Source organism: Hermetia illucens, chromosome 2 (assembly GCF_905115235.1).
Source record: "Hermetia illucens chromosome 2, iHerIll2.2.curated.20191125, whole genome shotgun sequence".
NCBI classification, from domain to species: Eukaryota; Metazoa; Arthropoda; class Insecta; order Diptera; family Stratiomyidae; genus Hermetia; species Hermetia illucens.
This window is the reverse complement of record NC_051850.1, coordinates 134614501-134635467: the sequence shown is the minus strand read 5'-3', so window position 1 is coordinate 134635467 and position 20967 is coordinate 134614501. Positions and strand designations below refer to the sequence as shown.

Genomic DNA, 20967 nt, shown 5'->3' with positions numbered 1-20967 from the left:
GGTTTCCGCCGAGGATCCTGGAAATGGAAATGGCAAACCAGCTCTGACTTAGCCAAATTATGGGAAAGGAACAATTCTTAAGCTTTGCATAAGTAGGGGAAGCCATTCTTAACCCTACATAACATGCCATCGCTGAGAAATGATTTGAAATTCAAATTACGTTGTCATCGTTCTCGGAAAAAGTACCTTGGATTCCTCGGAAAATATTCCAGAAAAAAATAGTTTTTGTACGTATATTTGCAGAAAATATGGTTAGTTGAAGGTTCAGATTTTGTACAAAATATGGATGTGTACAACATATTGCTACCAGCATCCTACCGATATTACCTAAACAAAATTTAAGGTTAAGCTTAGTCAAATAATTTCACTTTAAACATGACATTCAAGCCTCCTCAATTTCGAGTGTGAATTATTCAGCAGGGGCCCTTTATAAAAAAAAATGGCAAAAATTCCCTCTTCTGAGTTTCCCGACTGACTTCAATTCCGGATCCTTTTTGCATAGATTCGCCTTTTCGACTGACTCTCAACCACTAGGAGAGCTATGTACACTTTCATTCTGAATTAATAAGCAGAGCCCCATTTTCCTCACACATCCGTACATACTTTTCCTGTTTTCGGTCATAAACTGTTTCATAACTTTTCGAATGAAAACAAAACTCTTATCTGCAGAACGTGAATTTCAGTACGTAGTCATCAAATTTGCAGGAGAATTTCGGAAATTATTAAGGGTCGCATGTGGGTATGTGTGACGGGTATAGGAAGCAATTGTGAAAATTGTCCAGCAGGGATGCCGCTGGAATTGGTTTAATTATCCGGGTTGGATGTTAAATTTGCAGATTGTAACATAAAAATCACGTGGAGATAATGGTGTCACAGGAAGTCGACATTGCATCATATTTTCTGTGAAGTGAACTTAAAAAGTTAAACCAGATGCGAAGCTACGAAAAGAAATATTTATTTTTTGTGTGGATGGGGTTCAGCTTTCCTTCGGTTCACATGTTAAGTGTTTGGATTTGATTAATAAATTTGAATGTTTTCAGGATGGATTCAAATTCACTTCCACATGGCCTAAATTCGGGTTAATTTCAGAAGTTAGTTGAGATAACAGCAGCATATTTATTTATGTTCTCTTTCCCTCTATACTTTGAGATGAAATAAAAAAAAAATATTTGGCAAGGGAACAGGTATTTTTTTAAGTATATGCCGTTATTTAGCGTTAATGTAACATATTTACATTGGGTTTTATTCATTTTACCTTCCTAGAACTATCTTTCAGGCCCCCTTTGAATATTTATTATTTTAAGGCGATCAGACCCTGTGTCGAATCCGAGGAATCGAAAATTCCAGTATCCATCTTTATTCAGTCGCGATCAAAGTTCCTATTGACAACAGATGGGACAAAAATAGGTAAAAATAGAGATTTTCATTGAACTAGTGCTCACTAAAAATAGTTTTCGATCAAGACCATAACGAGTTTACTTTTTTTATCAGAATGAGAAATTGCGAGATATCAGAATGCGAATTTGCGAGGACTGCCCAATACACTAAAAATAAAAAAATTGCTACCAAAAAATATAGCGGTTGTGCTATTTGTCAACATACGGAAACACTACCAAACTGTGGTTGAAACATCGCGAACCGACTCAAAACCTTAAGTTCTAGGAGGAATCAAGTTGAAGCCAATGTTTGCTTGGCTGTCCAGAACAATAATCTATAAGCAGGTGGAACACTTATACCCTGTGAATTGGGGCTCAAGAACACACTCAAAGGGTTCCTCGCTTGCTATAAAAGGCGACTAAAAACGATAGAAATTTGTGGACTAACAATCTGCAAATTTCGAAACTTTACTGCCACCAATAATGACACGATGATTGAGAGGGTAGAGCGTCAGCCTCCCAATCTTGCTGCTCTGGGTTCGTATCACAGCCTTCGTGAGTGTATGTGTTCGTCTTGTGTTTGTTTCGCGGCTGTGCGCTTGTCACTTGCACAGCGATAAGTGTGATAATACTGAAACTTAAGTACAATCTGCCGGGGATTTATCCTAGCCGGCATTTGCACAAGAATCTTTCGTAGGGCCGGACCTCTGCAACGCTTCCTACGATAGTTTGCTGAGACTCGATATGCCTGAAAAGTCGCCCCTAGTCGGTTATGCAGACGACGTTGCGGCACTTGTTGCCGGGCGCACTCTCAAACAGCCGCAAAGCAGAGTTGGCATATTTATGTGACGGGTTAGAGGATGGATGACTGCTCATGGTTTTAACCTTGCGCTGGATAAAGCGAAGTAGTCATCTTGACCAGAAAGGGAGATCCTGCGCCCTATATCGATCGTCCAGTCGACCATAGAGTCAAAACCAGCGCTTAAATACCTTGGTTTAATGCTCGACTCGAAGTTCAGATTCTTCAAGCAAATCAAAGCAGCAGCGGACAGGGCTGCAGCTGGCGTCTCGGCCTTGAGTCGACTAATGGCGAATGTTGGGGGCTCTATATATGCTAGGAGATGTCTCCTTATGGAAGCAACGCAGTCGTTTCTGCTCTCTGGCACGGTGGTATGGGCTGATGCCCTTGACAAGGAAGTGCATCGTAAGGGCCTTGCTCCAGTGCAGAGCCGGGGAGCTTTGCGAGTGACGTCTGCTTATCGCACTGTCTCAGAACCGACGGCGGTGGTGATCCTTGCCAGGGAGCGTAAAGCTATCTACCGCCGTAAGGGCGAGAACTTAAGAGAGGTGAAGAACGTGAATGCACCTTTACCGAATGGCAACTCTCTTGGCAAAATGAGCAAGGAGCAGATGGACTACGCACGGTAAGATTGATCACCTTCTTACTTAACTTCAGTCCTCCCTGCACAGTATTGGGAAGGCGCGATCTCTTGATTGTGTCTTCTGCAATGAAGTGACGGACGACGCTGAACACACCTTTTCCTCTTGCGAAAGATGGGACAGTTTCGTCAGCAGCTTTATGCAGACACAGAGGAGCTCTCTCCAGACAGCATTGTCAGAGAGATGCTGAAGAGCGCTGGCAGCTGGAGTCGTATTGCGCATTATGTTCGGGCTCTTCTTATTACGAAGAAGATTGAACTCGACCGGCGGAAGGATGGCCCTGAACTAACAACTCCCTTGCTCCCCTCCCCCCCAGTTGGTGAAAGGGATTCCCTGACTTGGAGGCTCCCAAAGCCGGGAGAGCGGGAAGGCGAGCCCGAAGTAATGTGTCAAACGATTTCAGACTAGTTCTCCGATGACAGGGAGGTGTTTTGTGTGTAAATGCATTCACCTACACTACTGCCAAAAAAAGGATCTATGGTACAAAATAATCAGATTTGATTTCCTGCTTTATATAATATTTTTTACCATCTTACTTATGAAAAATCGCACTTTTATTGTCCAAGTAAATTGGCAAATCTCAACCGAAAGAACCATTCCGGCAGGGATTCCCCCAGGATCTTGCTTAAGTCCTACACTTTTCAATATTTGTATTGCTGATCAATGCACAAACTTCTCAAGCTTATTGGTTATTTCGTCGACAATCTAAGTCTATATAATGTTGTCCAGGGACCAGTTACATTTCTTCATACGGAAAAGGAGTAACAGAAATAGTGAGTCCGATTTCCTTGGTCAGAATATATTGTGGTTAGATTCTATTGATTATCTTAATGAAGTTCGAAAATTGGTTTCTGATTTTGTGAGAGAACTGAGGTTGGACATTGTCGATTTAATCAAAAAATGGCTAGAGAGGATTGGCTTTTTCTGTTTTTCAAACGGCAGCATAATCTGTCTATCTGCAAGCATTAGGTAACAAACATTGACCGAGCTTCAGTCTTCAATCAAGTAATTGCAAATTTTTCATAAATTTACCAGCAATCTAGTCTATCGTTCACGAAGTATCTGCAAGCCAGGCCAGGATAGTCAACCGATAATAATGTACAGACCTCAAACTCAAAGAGTGATGACACTACCATTGCTGACGTCATTCCTTCAGCGGTGTCCAAAAGTAGACAAAAAGGCGGCGACGAAAAGAGGGCGAAAACGCATCAAGACTACAATTCTGTTTGACGAAAACAAAATAGACGAAAAGAAGCAAAACTTGCAAAAGAAGACACCTTCCAAAGAGCAGCCAGTTCCTAGAAATCGAAAGCGCTCAAGAAAAATGTTTACGTTGCAGTTCTGATGTATAAATTTTATATAAAGTTTGGTCAATAAATGTGTACTCGGATCAATTAATGTAGAGTTTTGAATAAAGCTATTATAACAAGCTATAGCAGCAGGTCACGATATGCCCTACAATCTGTCACGATTTACCCCGGCAATATGATACATAGTGAGACGTTTTGTGTTCTGCAATCAAAAGGCAATCATTTTTTTTCAAACTAGAGGGTTAGTATATTTAAAAGCAATTTGCCGATTTTTTTACCAATAACAGTATTCCTAAAAGAGTGATAAAGGCAAAATATCACGAATTGCTCCGTCATCTACTTGAAAATTATTCTTAATAAACTCCAAGGCAAAGGGTAAACAATTGAGAAAGCATTTGAAAGACAAGGCAAAACGGCAATCATCACACCTCAATAACACTTCGTAGCCTCCTCCTCCTCCTCCTATATCGCTTATTCAAAGTTGCTATGGACAGTTTAAGTCTAAGGTAGGTTTAATTTATTTGAATTGTATTTAAGATTGATTCAAGGCAGTGTTACTTTGTGCAACTATGTATAAATTAAGAACTTACATAGTTTCAAATGTTATCAGAGCTGAAAAGATAGAATCTATTCTCTTAAATGTAACCACCGAAATGGGAAATAGAGCTTACAAATAAAGATCTAGTATGGGACAAATTGGTACTAGTTTGCGAATTACGTGGATGACAGAACTCATATTGGGGAAAGTACATTTCATCCACGAAAAGATAAAGGGGAATTCTTGACCGAAACAGTGAAGGCAAAGGGTGTCACTTGCTAATAGGTACGAAGTTTTGAGTGTCCCAATACACGAGCATACTCCAACACGGTGATGATGGGAAAATGTAACAAGTCGAAAATCGGAAGCACGGTAATTCAGGTAAAAAGGGCTAACGGATTTCTTATGTAACAACATTAAGGAGCTCAATTGATCTGTCTATACAAAGCTCGTAGTACAAATCAAACTGACTATTCATTTTAATACGCTACCAACTTCCTTAGGCAGGAATAAATTTACGCAACACATACTTTTTTGACCAACTATAATTCTATTAATAATAATAGGATTTCCACCAAACTTTTCGCTATAATGCCTCTTACTGTACTGTGCATTGTTACAAAATTGTACGTTTGTAGGGTGAATTTACAAGTTAATTTGCAGAATATAATCATATTCTATTATTATCTTCATTTGTGCAGATACCGGTGTTTAGGGAATTTTGAAGGCTAAGTGCCGTATAGGGGCATCATCATAATTGTTTTCAAATTTTTAGTTTGGATAGTTTTTGAGAATAGGTCCGTCAAACAAGTGAACTCTTTCTAACCCCCACATTCTCCCTTCTCTTTTGATAACCCACATATCTACACTCAGTGAAAAAATGTACAGCCCCCTTTCGTATGTACGGGGATCAGTTTGTTTGTTTTCCACAAAGCTTTAAAAAACGAACGTTGAGTCTGAACTCTTATCACCTGAAACTGGGGAGATTAGGCTGTTCTGGTGATGCGTTTGGATTATCTGGCTTCAAGTCAGATCAGTCCCCGATATCTCATTATTAAAGGGAATGTAGGTTGTGTCGTATCCCCACACCACCCCTTTGCTCTAGATATCGAGGAAACCAAAAGGTGTATTTCCCATAATTTTGCTAGCTACGAGTACTGCGCCTGAACTTTCAGGCTATTGTTCCATTGATCTAACTCGTCAATACCTTTCCCATTAAATGAAACTTTGCAGTAGGCATTTGAAGTGGAAAATGCTTGCTCGGTTTTTCATATAAATCATGAGTTTGGCTCTTTTTTTTTATAAATGAGCTGAAAAAATCGGTTAACGGATTTCAGTTATTGATTTCCATGCAATTATATAAATTTCCATCTTGGCCTCAAAGCATCTGCTTTAATTATCTTGTCGGCTAACCTATTGATAAATCCTCGAAAATTTCTGAAATCCTTGTTCCATCAAAAGATGTGTGAAATATGCAGTACAAATTTCGAATTTCCATACTTCTCGTATTTCTGTCCGAGAAACATTTATACGATTTTCCGGGCACCTTGTGGTGAAATTAATTATTGATGAAACTTATTGCAGTCATTTAACAGTGGAAAAATGAAATTTATCCGAACGGGGTTCCTAACAATCATAGTTTATGCACTCAGTAGACGTCCATGTTTACTTTTGGCTGCGATGTATTATTATTTACTTCGATTTTTCCATCTCTTCAGAACAAATAAACAGACATAGACAACAAAGTTCAGGTGATTTCTGCAAAGGCTGAGAATTTCGAGATTTTCTTGAAAGGCAGAAAACAAAATAAAAATGTCAGATTCGGTTCTCCATATGCCACTCTCTGTAAATCTACTTGAACTTTATTAGATATACTCGTATCAGTTTTCAGCTCGACGTAGTTTATAGCAGAAACTATAAACTTATATAATCCGTGCGATTATATAACTTTGAAATCGCTCTAAATCCGCAAAGATTTGCACGTGGTGGAAAACTTAATAACCCAGATGGGATAACAACCGGCCACAATATGAAGTGGTCCATTGCAGGTGCACAAGCGAATGAATAACGACGTGTATGCACTTGGCTTCAACTATGACTGCACAGGATAAAATCAACCCACAATTTTAGTGCTTTGGAAGACTTAGGTGGCTAGAATAGAAATAGCACATACAGCAAGCACGTTTTCTTTCACATTTAATTGGCAATAAAATAGAGGATTTTATTTGTGATCAGCTCTGGGCGTGTAAGCTTGTGGATAATTTATTTGGTTTTGAAGTACGTAGAGGATGCTGCTGAAAGCACAACTAGGTGGACATTGGCAATGGTGTGGTATTGAATATTGTGGTATATTGAGTGACTCAAAATGCTGTAATATTTTCTTGTCAGGAAATTGCCGACGAAAAATTTACTCAATTGATTTGAGGCTTTGGACAATTTGGTGAAAAATTTATTTTTTTCATCGGGTCATTTTTTGAGCTGTCTTTAATTCGGACAAATGGAGTTCCGAAAGTGCAGTGTGAAGATAAATATCATCAAGGGAATTACCTAATCCAAAACTAGGTCCAAAGCGAGCGTTAACACCGGTAGTGCATGGTACATATTTGCTGTAACTTTTATGTATGCAGTGTGCAAACAAACAGTTATATTACTCACATCTAGCTAGATTTCTCATATCAAGATAGTTTTGCATACCAAATTAAGCATCTAAATCTAGAAACTGCTAATAAAACCATTTTAACTGTATACGCTCAACAAATATAATATGGAGATACAATTTTAGCTTTAACTTTTACGTTGACATGACATAGGGTATCTGTATGCAACTGCTATCTGCTAGCTGTTAGACGAGAAAATTCCACAATTTCTGTGTAGAAGACACACTCACTTTTCTAGACTTTTATTAGGTTGATCACCTTTAATCATCTATAATTTTCTGTTGGACTGGAAGCCTCGAATTTTAGCTACTTCTGCAATAATTTTAGTAATATTTCCTTACCTTGTTTTATTATTTTGCGCATTTTGATAATTTTTAAGTGATTCTAGTTTATCATCATATTGTGGCGCGCCAGGATTCGCGGCATTCGAAATTTATTTAGAATGTCGCGAATACCAGCGGACAGATGACGTCACCCACGCTCTCCACTCAGTTCAGACCTCGCTACAAGAGTGAAGAACAGAGTAGGTGACGAGAAACGTCAGATAAAAAACATAATAATAATAAAAAAAAGACAGTTCGCAGTCATTGTGAGAAGAACGAGTTTCGTGCAGAAAGAAAACAGTTACAGACGGAAATCAGTATAATTTCATATCTCGGAGTTATAATAAGAGTACTTTCTTGAAATTGTGTATTGAACTTTATAAAATACGAAAAACATGGCAGAAACCTATTTCGAAGAATAGAAGCTCTTAAATTTGTCAAAAGGAAAAGAATACAAAGCTCCTAAAATATAATTGGTCATAAGTCTTATATGCACACTTGAATTAAGCAAATTGTTACTGAATTAATGATGCTACACTGAGTTTGCTTCCTAACCCTGCTTAAACTGTAAGAATACTGTAATTCATGTACATACAGCTTCCCGAAAAATAATAGCATCATTCTTCAATATGAATTTTTCCGCAGTTGCTAGGTGTATTCTTCACGCCCGGGTAGTTAAGTATCAATTCAACGTTTTTGCGTCGCCCGTTTCCATTTCCAAGAGATATCCCAAAGATTAAGGTTATTTTCCCGCTATACATCCTATATTTTTACAACAAACTTCATGGCGACGAGATCGATACGGTGGGGAATAGATACATTAGAGCATCTTCAACCCTAACTTCCCATCTAATTGAAGTTACTAAGTTTTAAATGTGCTGCTCGATCCTTGCATAACTTGAATCTATCCATACATATATACTACCTTGTACACGTAAATGCACCAAGTACATTATCCTGATGTGATTTGGTCATGAACTGTAAGGGCTGGAATTTTACATTTTTTTCCTTTCCTAGGCGGTTCTATTGGAAAAGTGATCAGAAAATTTTTCAACACGCTATAAAAGATAAATTTAAGCAAACATGTCTTGCTAAATATGAATTAAAATATGTAGGTTTTAATTTTTCAGTGACCTGCCCAGAACTGTGATATTTAAATATCTCGGATCAATGCTATCAGCCAATGGAAAACTGCATTATGAAATTGCTTCACGCATTAATGCAACCTGGATGAAGTGGCATTCCGCAACTGGTATTCTTTGTGATCAACGTGTCAACGAACGTCTCAAATCAAAAATTTACCGCAATGTCGTCCGTCCTGTCGCTCTATATGGTTCTGAATTTTGGCCGACTGTAAAAGACAATGAAAGGCGTCCTGCGGTAATGGAGACGAAGATGTTGCGACTAGTGGACTAGTGGCATGATACGTTTTGATCACAATCGAAATGAGGATATCTGCGATCGTTATTTGGGTGCACCGATTATGGAAAAATAGCGAGAGAGGCGTCATTCGCGCTAACGAGAATTTACTTGCCAAGATTGGTCTAAACATCCAAATCGATGGTATGCGACCAAAAGACCGACCGGTGGTGATTTAAAAGCCTTGCGACTGCACCCAGATCAGGCATTTGATAGAATCAAATGGCAAAACCGATCACGACGAGCCGATCCTGCTTATTAACGGGAGAAAGGCTGAAGAAAAAAGAGGGGGAAATACTTTTTCTGTCAGGAAAAAATTAAAAGGCACTTCCGGTTAGAAATCATTAGTCTCTTGAAATCTACATATTTTGATTCATATTTAACTTTAAATGCTGGGCTAAATTTATCTTTTATAGCGAGTTAAACAATTTTTTGATTATTTTTCTGAAAGGCTATTATCCGGGCCGTGGTACTATTTGGGACGTTGGTTGCAAAGGGGAGGAGTACAGGTGTCCAAAATGAGTCAATTACTTCAAGGACTCATTCTCAGAAACTAATTATCCGACAAATCTACAAACAAATTATGGTGGTCCATGCGCATGGTATCTAGGAATCAAAATACTCTAGGTTATGATATCAGCTCAAATAAAGTTAATAATTCTTCATCGTTTGTGTCCGGATGGCTCAAGTGGTTAGACCGCTGGGCTGTCGTAGCGGAAGGTCGCGTTTCAAATCTCGCTGGGGCAGAGGAATTTGTTATCGTGACTGGATGTCGGACACCAGTCGACTCAGCTGTGAATGAGTACCTGAGTCAAATCAGGGTAATAATCTCGGGCGAGCGCAATGCTGACCACATTGCCTCCCACTGTGTACTGTGGTGTACCGTTACGGTCTTGAATGAAGTGCTCTAACACACTGCAAGGCCTTGATCCAATATGGATTGTTGCGCCAATCATTATTATTATAATTCTTCATCGTTAGGCGATGACGGCTTTACGGTTTCTTACCAGGGCAGAGGCAAATCGTCAGACGCTGCCTCGCCTCTGCCCTAGGAGCAGCGTGACCGAAGCGACTCGCAAATGTTGAGTGCTCCTTTATATAATTCGTAGTTACGTCGTGTTCTATATATATATATAGTCCTTACAGGCGTATTGTATTTAACGCACGATTTTTGGATTTAATATAGAAGTACATTTGACTAGAAAATATGAAGTTTCTAAACGTTTCAAATTTTTACTGGTTTATTAAAAATAGTCGTAAAGATGGTAAAATTTCACGAAAACTTCTTTCTTTGATAAATTTTCTAATAGGATAAGAATGTTCAAGAAATTACCATTCTATTCTTGCAAAAAACAGTGATTTTTCAGTAAATTTATTTATTTGGGGCACAAAAAAGAAATAACAAATTCAATATGTCTTGTTGGATGATTTTTACTAAATTAGTTGCTATATCTAAATTACGCTTTTAAATGAGATAAAGGAACTAATGATAAGTGCAATCGAGAATGGTTATGAGAAGCCGGAGTGCTTTTTGATATCACAAAATCTGCGCTATGGAGAGTCCATAAAAAAACGAAAGGAAAGGGGTACGGTAGATCGTTTAAAAGGAAAAGGATGCCCAACTAACTTAACGAAATCAATGCGCAGATCCTTGGTTAACGCTGCGCGAGGTAATTCACACAAAAATAGCACACATGTTCGAAAGAAGCTGCTGAATTTTACAATGTTTAAATATCGACACCAGCTACTCAGCATCTTTTGCGGTTGTGAAACAACTGATTTTTACTAATATGGTCTAATTATGATAACTTTTATTAAAAATGGACTAATGGGATGAGCTACCAAAAAACCCTTGGATTTCCAAGAAAAATATGAAAGATAGATAAAAATAAAAATAGATTGATCAGTCGCTGTTTGTGGAGCAACGAAAGCAAGGTTAATCTGTTTCGTACTGATGGAATTAGATATGTTCGCCATCCAGGTGGAGCCTGCAACGATCCCAAGTACCAAGTACGTATAAAGAAGCATAGGGATGTAAGCATAATAATCTGAGGCTGATATCACTTTTATGTGAAATTTTGGGAATTAACAACATTTATTATAGGGTGCTTCTCTTGTGGCGCTGTGTGTCCATTGATTCAAGTTGAAGTAGCTATTAGATCGCCAATGTATTGTCACGTTTTGGGAAAGCACTTGTTATTACATGCTCATGACAAGATTGGAAAATATTGGATCTTCTTAGGGAATAACTCGTCCAAGTTTGTTCAGAACTGGATAAATGACAACCAAATTGCAAAAATAACCTGGCTTTCTCAAAGTCCTGAGCAGAATCTTATTGAGCATCTTTGAGAAGAGTTAGATTAACATATTTGAGATCAAAACTTTTCTAAAACAGCTGAACTAATGGCTGCTCTCTAACAAATAGTTCCCAACCCTAGTTGATGTAATAATGAACTTAGTTGATTCTATTCCGAGGAGACGCGAAGCACTAAAAAGACTAAAGCCTATTAAACGAGATGTTACAAAAAATTACTCCTTTTTCCACATTGCTATTATTGTAAACTGTTCCTAAGACAAAAGTTTCCAAAGTTTTGAAGGATTCAAAAAAGGCTACTTTAGTTTTTTTAACCGAAAGTTTTTTGTTTTTATTTTAAATTAATAGTAATCAAATTTACTTTCAAAAGGATGAAATAAAGGCCCACTATAAAAAAAAATATTTAAAAAAAGGGAAAAATAAAAGTTTTACAAGTGTTTGACTCATTTTAAATGAAAGTTTCCAAAGTTCTGATCACTACTGTACGTCCCTAATAAAAATAACTAAATATTATTGGCAGTCCCTCCGAAGCCGCCAAAATCGGCTACGAACAGAATTATATTCTAAAAACAGATCGAACTAATTTGCGTCCTCAGTAAAAGTAAAGTGTTTATATACAAATAAAAAGAATATTACTTAGGCTTTTTACTCCATGATAGTCTTTTTTATTAGATGGTGATTTTAGTAAAACTACAATTAGGGGAAACAAAATTGGGGAATAAGCAACTCCATAACTGATTTCCGAAATAAGGTATTTCTGCAAAGCCAGAAAAGGACAAATCTTTATTGATTTCATACTGGGTACTGGCTACATCGAAATGCCAGATTGGATTCTAACTTTATAAAGAATTAAAATCGGATACTCGTTTTGACGTCATTTTACTTCTTTTCAGGCACCGCATCACTCACTTTTTAAGCACGTTGAGCGGGACACCTTGCATAAGGCTTACATTTTTTTGGACACTTCTAGATTATCAGGCAAATCTTCGTTAATTTCCGCCGAATCTGCCAACTTCGATTGAATGATATTAGGTGTCATGTTGTAATTGAGTATTTTGAAGCATAGATTTAAGATAAGTGCCTCATTATGTTTTCTTTTCAGATTTTTCGGCTGGGTCCTGTTTCACTTTAAATTTGTGCTTTTTGAACCGCTATTCCTTTCTTTTATGGAAACTAGGATCTGCCTATGAAAGTATTAATTCAGACCTTTTATTTGATAGCCCAAAAGGATGACTGTAAGAAAAAGACCTGCCTTTTGCGTTTCAACGGAGCGTTTGGTAGCTAGACAGGCACAGCCACACAGACAGCAAGCGGATTCTAATAATCTCAAAAAGAGAACAATTCCTTTGTTAGCTAAAAAATGCTACACTGCTCCATTGGCGAATTTCTGTTCCTGCCTCCATCCAACGCTAAAGCTCGGTTCTTTTTTGCCTTACAGAATTGACTTTTTCATGTAATACGGACTGAAATTCACATACCCGCGAGGTATTATGGCGGAACCCAATGAAAAGACTTATTGTATCACTCAATTAATTTTCCTCTACAAATAAAAACAAAATTCAAATTTATTGATACTATTTTTTTTGGAATTTGCCAACAGCAATAACTTGTTGTTATAATATTTGCGGGAATACTTTGTGTTGTTGAAATTCTTTCGAGCTCAGGCGCATAACTGGTGGACTTGTTCCAGCAGACCACATATTTTTCATTGAATTCAAACGTGCTCCCCATGTTTAATTCCCGAGAAATATTGTATTTTATAAACTCCTACTCGGTAATGGGGAATTTGAGTACATTCTAAACATACATTTTTTACTACGCGTGCTTCGCTCCACAGCCAAATCAACTTCCACACGATATAAAAAAAAGTAGAAAAAAATTCATAATACTTCGCAAAGGATATTATCTAGTACAAAGTCCGCATTACTTTCAAATGACTACAGTTTTATATGTACATAATTATTCAATATTTTCCGCCTCTGATTGGCAATGAGGGTGGTTTTTCTTTGAAAAGCTAAACATTTCATTTATGAGTTTTTTGGGGTGCTATCTAAAAAAGTTTGTTTGTTTTGTCTGAGTTGTTAGGGTAAAACGAAAAGTTGGCTTTATAGCAGTCGATAAATATGCTTTGGAAAGAAAATAGGAATTTTTACTACATAAGTTCAACATTAAAAAAATACCCAGGACGGCTGGACATAAAGTAATGGCAAAATTTGAGTCTTTAAACGGAAGGGGCGGTACGTCAACACAATTTTCTATCTGAATCTGCTCAGTAAAAGCTAGAATAACAAAGTTATTCGGGTTTGAATATTATATCTTGGCAATAGTCCCGTTTGACGTATATCTCTGTCATGTGTCATCAACATGAACACGACGTACTGAAGAAGGGAACAAGAGGTCTAATTATTGCAACGAATTTAATCGCTAGAAACACGGCAGGAATACATTTACAGTAAGGAATTCACAAAAAGAGGGATCTGATTGCCCGAAATGCATAGTTTGCCTTCTCAAGGTTTTGCGACGACGAAAGGACGCTCCAGTAATACAACTTGGTGGATAGACCCGTATAAAGGAGACCATGACGGGGCAATTAACCAACGAGATAACTGAATTGGTTGCGAAAGCATAGAGCAGCACGTAGCTGGAAGCAACCACAATAGATCTGATCGATACAGACGATGAGTGTAACAAAAAACGACACCTGACAAGGAATTGCGAAAAAGACCTGAATTAATGTTGAATAAGGATACAAAATTTTATGATAAACATTACGCAGTAGGAAGCTGAGAGCAAGTAGCAAATGAGATTTACTCAGATACACCTCAACCACTATTGTGTTTTCATCACCCTAGATGTGAGGAACGCTTTCTACTTTCCGTAATGGCAGAGGGTAATAATCTCATTAAATCAACTCGTGGGTAGAAAGCTTTTTCACGATTAGAAATAGACCCAGTTAAATATTTGGTAACAGACGGAGAGCCTTAAGCATCGGTACCGCGTCATCTTCTTCCTCTTTCTCTTCAGACTTTGTCCCGTTTACAAGCGGGGTCGGCTCGTCGTGATCAGTTTCGCCATTTGGCTCCATCGAATGCCTGATCTGGGTGCAATCTGGAGGCCCCATCCCTTCGATGTTCAGACCAATCTTGGCAAGTGAATTCTCGTTAACGCGAATTGCGTGACCATACCATCGAAGACGCCTCTCTCGCAACTTTTCCACGATCGGTGCAACCCCATAACGATCGCGGATATCCTCATTTCGGATGTGATCAAAACGTGTCACGCCACTAGCCCAAAGTAACATCTTCGTATCCATTACCGCAAGACGCCGTTCATTGTCTTTTATAGTTGGCCAACACTCAGAACCATAGAGAGCGACAGGACGGACGACGTTACGGTAAATTTTAGATTTGAGACGTTTGTTGATACGTCGATCACAAAGAACACCAGTTGTGGAACATCACTTCATCCAGGTTGCGTAAATGGGTGAAGCAATTTTATAACGCAGTTCTCCATTGGCTGATAGCGTTGACCCGAGGTATTTAAATTGCTCAGTTCTGGGCCGATCACCGCCGCCGACAATGATTGTGCCTGTAACATGGGGATTGGTCATCAAAATTCATCTGAGGCCGTGTTGCATGAGGCGATCATCCCATTTTTGTACAAGTTGTTCGAGATCGCATTACTTTTGACGAGCCTTGTCGAATGTCCACTTTGGATGAAGGATTCAAGACAACTGAATCCATCTGTAGCCGCTTTCGACCGCTCGGCAGAGTAGAGGTGAGGGAACGTCTGGACAGTTAACTCTACCCTGATGCGAAATTTTCAGCATTTTTTCAACGCTATCCTGTGATTCCAGTTTTTCTTGTAGTTGCCTCAAAAATTCGGTGCAGCTGATTGACTTACAATTTCCAGCACTGATGATTATCCCGTCTCTTCCATAAATAATATCTTCTCCCGTTTTCCTGTTGCCCAATCGATGACTTCTTGGCATGATCCTTGCTTTTCCGTCGTATGGACAACTTCGATGTGAAAACACAAAGCCTTATTGGCTCTTTTGGAATGGAGTTTTATTTCGAAAATTAAAATAACATTTGGCAATATTTGTGCTGTGTTAACGAATTGTGTTATCCATATTCTGAACTCCTGATATGCTTGTTTTGTCGTAGGAATCTCAATACGCATTAATCGAAGGGCATACAATTCCAAGTTGTAGTGCCCAGTAAGCTTGTCAATTTTAGAGTCACCCTGGAAATCTCTCGTTTCCTCTTTTTTCGAAATTCAAACCGTCAACAAAAAGACTAGAAAATTGTTCTGTAATATTTTTTTAAGTGTGTTCGGTTGAGATTACTTAACAATTTGCAACACACACTATGTTTCCACCATTTCTGAGACGCCTGGTGCAAATCAAAAACGCTACTAATTTGGTCTTCTAAGTCAACCCCTCCCATAATTTGTTATAGTCGTTGATCCATGTGGCCAACTTGTTTTTCGTTCAGTCCATCTTTTTGCTATCTTTCATTTCTCAATTTCTACAAAAGATGGCAATCGAGTGGAAGGAATCTATCTAATGGGGAACTACGATGACGGTTGAGTTAGTTTCATATTGCCATTCACTTCTGGTTAGCTTTCCAGCAAATTTAGGTGCACTTTGCATAAAGTCCCAAAGGTGGGATATAGAATTGCATTCAACAAATTTATGGACATGAAGAAGCAGACAAACGGTAAAACATATTTCAGATGAATTGAGGATGCTAGTTTCGAAATGGCTCTCTCCCCAACAGTAGAATACTAGGTCACATTTACTTCTGTTACAGGTATTAAATATGTCCTTTCTTTGAGTCAAGTGGCACCTGGCCTGACGAGAAGTAACTAGATAGGGAGGAGATTCCCTATCGACCCAGAGTTTTCTGAAGGGCCCAGGATAGAAATTTCAATGAAAAAAAGCATACACAATTTCCATCATGGGCTTAATTTTTCAGCATAATTTTGACCACGTCCTGGTATCCCATCCACAATCTTATTCCACGTATTCTGGATTTCATAGGAACATGTATATTGGTCCATGTTAAACCTAACTTTGAACTTCACCGTGCATTTACCGATTGAAACGGACTCTCAGCACGAGCTGCAAACGAGTATTTCAGACATTTTACGATTTCGGAGTTCTAGCACTCTTTGGAAATAGCGCTAGGTTTCTAGCAGTCATTGAAATCGAGCTCCTACATCATCAACAACAAATTTATTCAAAGCTGAATTCTTGCTCTAATAGTTTCTCACAAATGGACGGATCTCCTTAGTTCCTCTCAAATTATAGGAAAATATCTTCCTGAAACGGGACGGACTCATCAGACAAATCAATAAATATTTTGTAGTTTCATTCAGTTTGCAGTTAGTGTCTTGACTTTCTGTGGTACGTGTCTATGCAGAAATGGTGAAATAGTGACCGCCTTCTTGAAACTACGTCCACCTTCATAAATCCCCAAAAAGAATTTTCTTTTATTATTCTTTGAAATTCGCCAGAAAGCCTCACCGGAAGTTCTCTGGTACCATGGAAACCGGAATGGCCCTTTGAGAGTATATGGTCCTGACAAATTCCTGTAAGATGTGTTTCCCGCCCGGTTATTTGCAGTCGGCTCTTTTTGGGGTTTCGTCGTGGTTATGGTTGTGCCTATCTCGTGGGTGGAGCTCCTTAATTGTGATGTTGCGCTGTACAACTTGGGCGAATTAGTCCTTAGTTGCCGCAGAGGTGTTAAATAGGCCTCGTATCTACTGGCGTGAATGCTGAGCCTGCACTTAGGATAGACCAATATAGTTGTGCCAGTCACGTCGGACTCCGATTGTGGTCTCCAAATCAATCCATGTCCGAAGAGGACCGTAGAATTATGCCTACACGGCAAGTAATCTTATTAAATCCCCTAAACTTTCATTCTTTGAATATTTATTATTATTTCATTTTCTACGTTGCAATTTATTTTCAGCTAGGGACATAGAGACTTTGAATTGATATGGTGAGGTAATCAGTAAATTAAGATTAAGTTCTGCAGGAAGCTGTCAAACAAAATCCCGCCACAAATCTATCTATCATTTGAAAACAGTACCTTCTATTCACTGTTTTGTGGAGTAGAGAGTATAGAGAGCCTTCATCGTTTTATTGTTACTCGATAAGATTGTACCTCAATTTTATTGATTTCTATATTCACACAGCAGTGCGATAATGTGAAGACGAACATAATCATTCATGAATCATAACACTAACAGATTCATAAGTGAAAGCATGCCTAGCCCTCGGAAACCGGCGACGTAACTAGCAGCGTACATCACAGTATTACTTGGTGATGTTTGGTGATATCTTGTAATATGATATCACATCGATACGGACATTGCCAAACATTACTTATCACAACAGTAATATCGTCATCACTGCACTACTTGGTGGTGATATGGTCATGTTTCGTGAAGTTTGGCGATGTTTGGTTCGCGTTTGGTGATCGAAGTGTGATATTTCATATACACACATATCACCTACTCATCTCTACTATCCATACTTAGTAGGATAAAACATCATGACAAAGTAATGAAAAGTTTCTTAGTAATCAATTGTGATAAATTTCATAATAGGATTTTGTTCTTTCCATATCTCTCTTTCAATTTATACGACACCCACTTTTCTTCCTAATGAATCTAAAAGATTAAGCACAGCGCAAAATAAATTCAGTTCGCGATCCAGAACTGAAAATGCATTTTCATATGGTTCAGCCTAATATGTACATATGTCCTTCGAAGCAGCATTCTTCTAACAAAGTTAAAATTATCGTGTCATAAAAGTGCATCGTTACTACCAATCAATAATTAGTGGAAATTTCTAATGAATTCGCTATAAATAGACGATCACAGAGAGACAGCACTTTCATTTCCTGAAATTCGTAATACAAATATTAATTTAGATATTTTATTCTTACCCCGGGTGATTTTCTCAGATTATTCGTGTTATTATTCGCTGGCGGTGGTGGCAATATTAAATCTAAATGATTTGGTCTTTGCACTGAAGGAAGATCCGGAGTCGCTGGAAGAGGTTCTGAAAAAAACAAGAAAAATATAATTAAGATTTATAAAGTAAATATTGAAATAATTCTCAGATTTATAATTTATTTTTGGCGCCACTTCAATATCAAAACGCTTTCTCTAATGAAATAATTTATATAAAATTTTGCACGAAAGTTAGCAAAGTTATGTTTGTTCACATGTGGCATGTTTTTGAAATTTGAACTCAACCGCTTTATGGAAGATTCTTAATGTTCCTTGAATGATTACTTGTGATGAAAGGTTAGCTGTAAAATATATACATCAACAGTTCGTAACGTAGTATGAATATTTTTGGGTCCTATTTACGTCACTAGGTAATTCCAAACGAATACGTCTTAAATTCGCAACGTCATTGTTTTCGCAACATATTCCAGACGTTGCAAGCTAATAAAGATTTGCTCATTTTGGGTTTATGACGTTTAAGATATTTTGTTTATTTTCGCTCTTTTCCATTAGGATTATATCTGATTCTTCTATTTTCCTGTCGTAAAAATATCAAGTTCAGCAACTTTTTCGCTTTCAGCTTAAATTAAACGAGAATTTATGGCTGAGAAAACATTGTTTTTTTATCAGGTGTGGAAAATGTTCTTGATTTCGCAAAGAAGATGGTCATTGTTAGGAAGCCTTTTGGCTCTGAATTCACGTCACAGAAGCTATTCATCTAGAAGGAACTGACTTGGTATCAACAATTTCTAGCCTATTTCAAACGGAGATACTAAATCTTCGCGTGTATATGCTCATTCCATTTGCTATACAGATTAGATGCATTCCCCAAACTCTTTTTCTTCTATGATTTTGAAAGTCTTTACAATGAAAGCGTTAAAAATGACACGTAAACGAAATATCGACTCAATTTGAAAATAACTTCCTGATGAATGTTGATAAATTAGATTGAAAATTAAGTCTCACACAAACATCAGAGTCTTGTAATCTTGCAGCTTTGACATAGAAGAAATGTACTCTTGTACTTAGAGATATTTTTAACTTGAATTTCCGAAGAAGATTTTAATACTAATGACTTGATCGAGTAACAAAGGTCCCGCAATACAGAGTTTTGTAATGTAGGTTAACTTCAGTTCTTTTTTGGTATACTTTCTTTATAGGTTAACCTTCGATCTAGGTGAACTCCTAACCACCTGACGACTGTCATTAATTACAACTGAGTTGTATTTCTAAAGCTTTAATGCGTAAATATTCCAGGCTTATTAGCTCATCATATCCATCATCCCGCTTCCAATTTCCAGCCTTCAGTTCCGGATCCGCATTAATGTCTCTAAATTATTCAGTCCGAATGATTTATTTAACTTTACTACTAAATTTTTACTTAAAACCTCTCAACTTTAAAATCTCTATGGGTCCTAAAATTCTATTTAATAATTATATAATTACAAAATAAATAAATGCTGTGCATGCAATTAAATGCAATTTTAGCTAGCTGATCGGCCTGCCGATGGAACAGCATTTGCGTATGTAGGCCCGTTGTTAGAGGCAGGAAAAGGAAGATTTCCCTCTGGAGATCAACTTTAAGCCAATCGGGAGGAATCGGAAATATGACGATGAGGCGGTTGAAGCTGGGCCTTCCTTTCTTTTCCGGTGACCAAAGTAAGAAGACGGAAAGCCCCAAGCAAGAAAATTTGAAAGTGAAATGTGGGAAAAGTGCACGTGAAAAATGTTGAGGGAAAACAAGAAAGGCCGCGACCTAATGAATCGGATCGAAAAATTTTCCACCAGAGTACCCAGTGACCAAAATCAGGCCCGAGGTTAGCAAAAGCGGGAATACTGGAATTGGCGGTGATGGGAGGAAATATCATTTCTTGTCAGCATTTCAAAGTTTCCGCAATAATTCCTCTCTCTACCGAGGGAATTCGGTGTAAATAGAGGAATTTCGAGTTTTCCCGGCTCCATCTGTGTATACAAAGGGCGCGGTAGTAAGCATTCTTTGTATTTTGACAACAACCCAGCAGATACCCGGAAAAGTTATCAGACTTGGTGTTTTCTTATTCTAATGGATTTCTTGTTATATAGTAAATCTGAGAAGAAGAATGCTTCACACTGGTAATTTTGAAGCTATCAGTGGCGCACTGTTGGAATGGAATGGAATAGTCGGCGTTGTTGAGTTTTACGGCCAATTTCGCAACTTTTGTAAGTTTTTGGTATAGTTTTGCCTCGTGGTTGACTTTTGTCGGATGGTCCTGAAGAACGTTATCATAAATATGGCCACAAACATGCTTGGCCCCAGTCGCGAAGAGTCGGCACGGCTGGTTTGACGATGAAGCAAGGGAACGGAAAAATGCTGCATACCGAGTAATGTTGCATTCTCAAAGAATGCGGGCACGGGCAGAGACTTATCATAAGCTCCGGCGAGCGGAGAAGCGAATTCACAGACGGAAAAAGGAAGCCTGGGAAAACCAACAGGTCTATGAATTTGAAAAGAACGGGGAGCAATCGCACCGGGCGCGCAAGTTTTACCAACAAGTCGGCGAGATGAAGCCTTATACACCTCGATG

The 20967-nt window shown here is 38.2% G+C and overlaps 1 protein-coding gene across 4 annotated transcripts in view; it reads right to left on the bottom strand.

Annotated features, from left to right (window-relative positions):
* The window catches only part of LOC119647418 (capon-like protein), a 389473-nt gene that overhangs the window by 30650 nt on the left and 337856 nt on the right, over positions 1 to 20967 (bottom strand). For all 4 annotated transcript variants that reach the window (XM_038048308.1, XM_038048306.1, XM_038048307.1 and 1 more), the window contains one exon: positions 18337 to 18452. In XM_038048308.1, coding sequence (XP_037904236.1) covers positions 18337 to 18452 — 116 coding nt within the window. The remainder of the gene's footprint in view (positions 1 to 18336; positions 18453 to 20967) is intronic.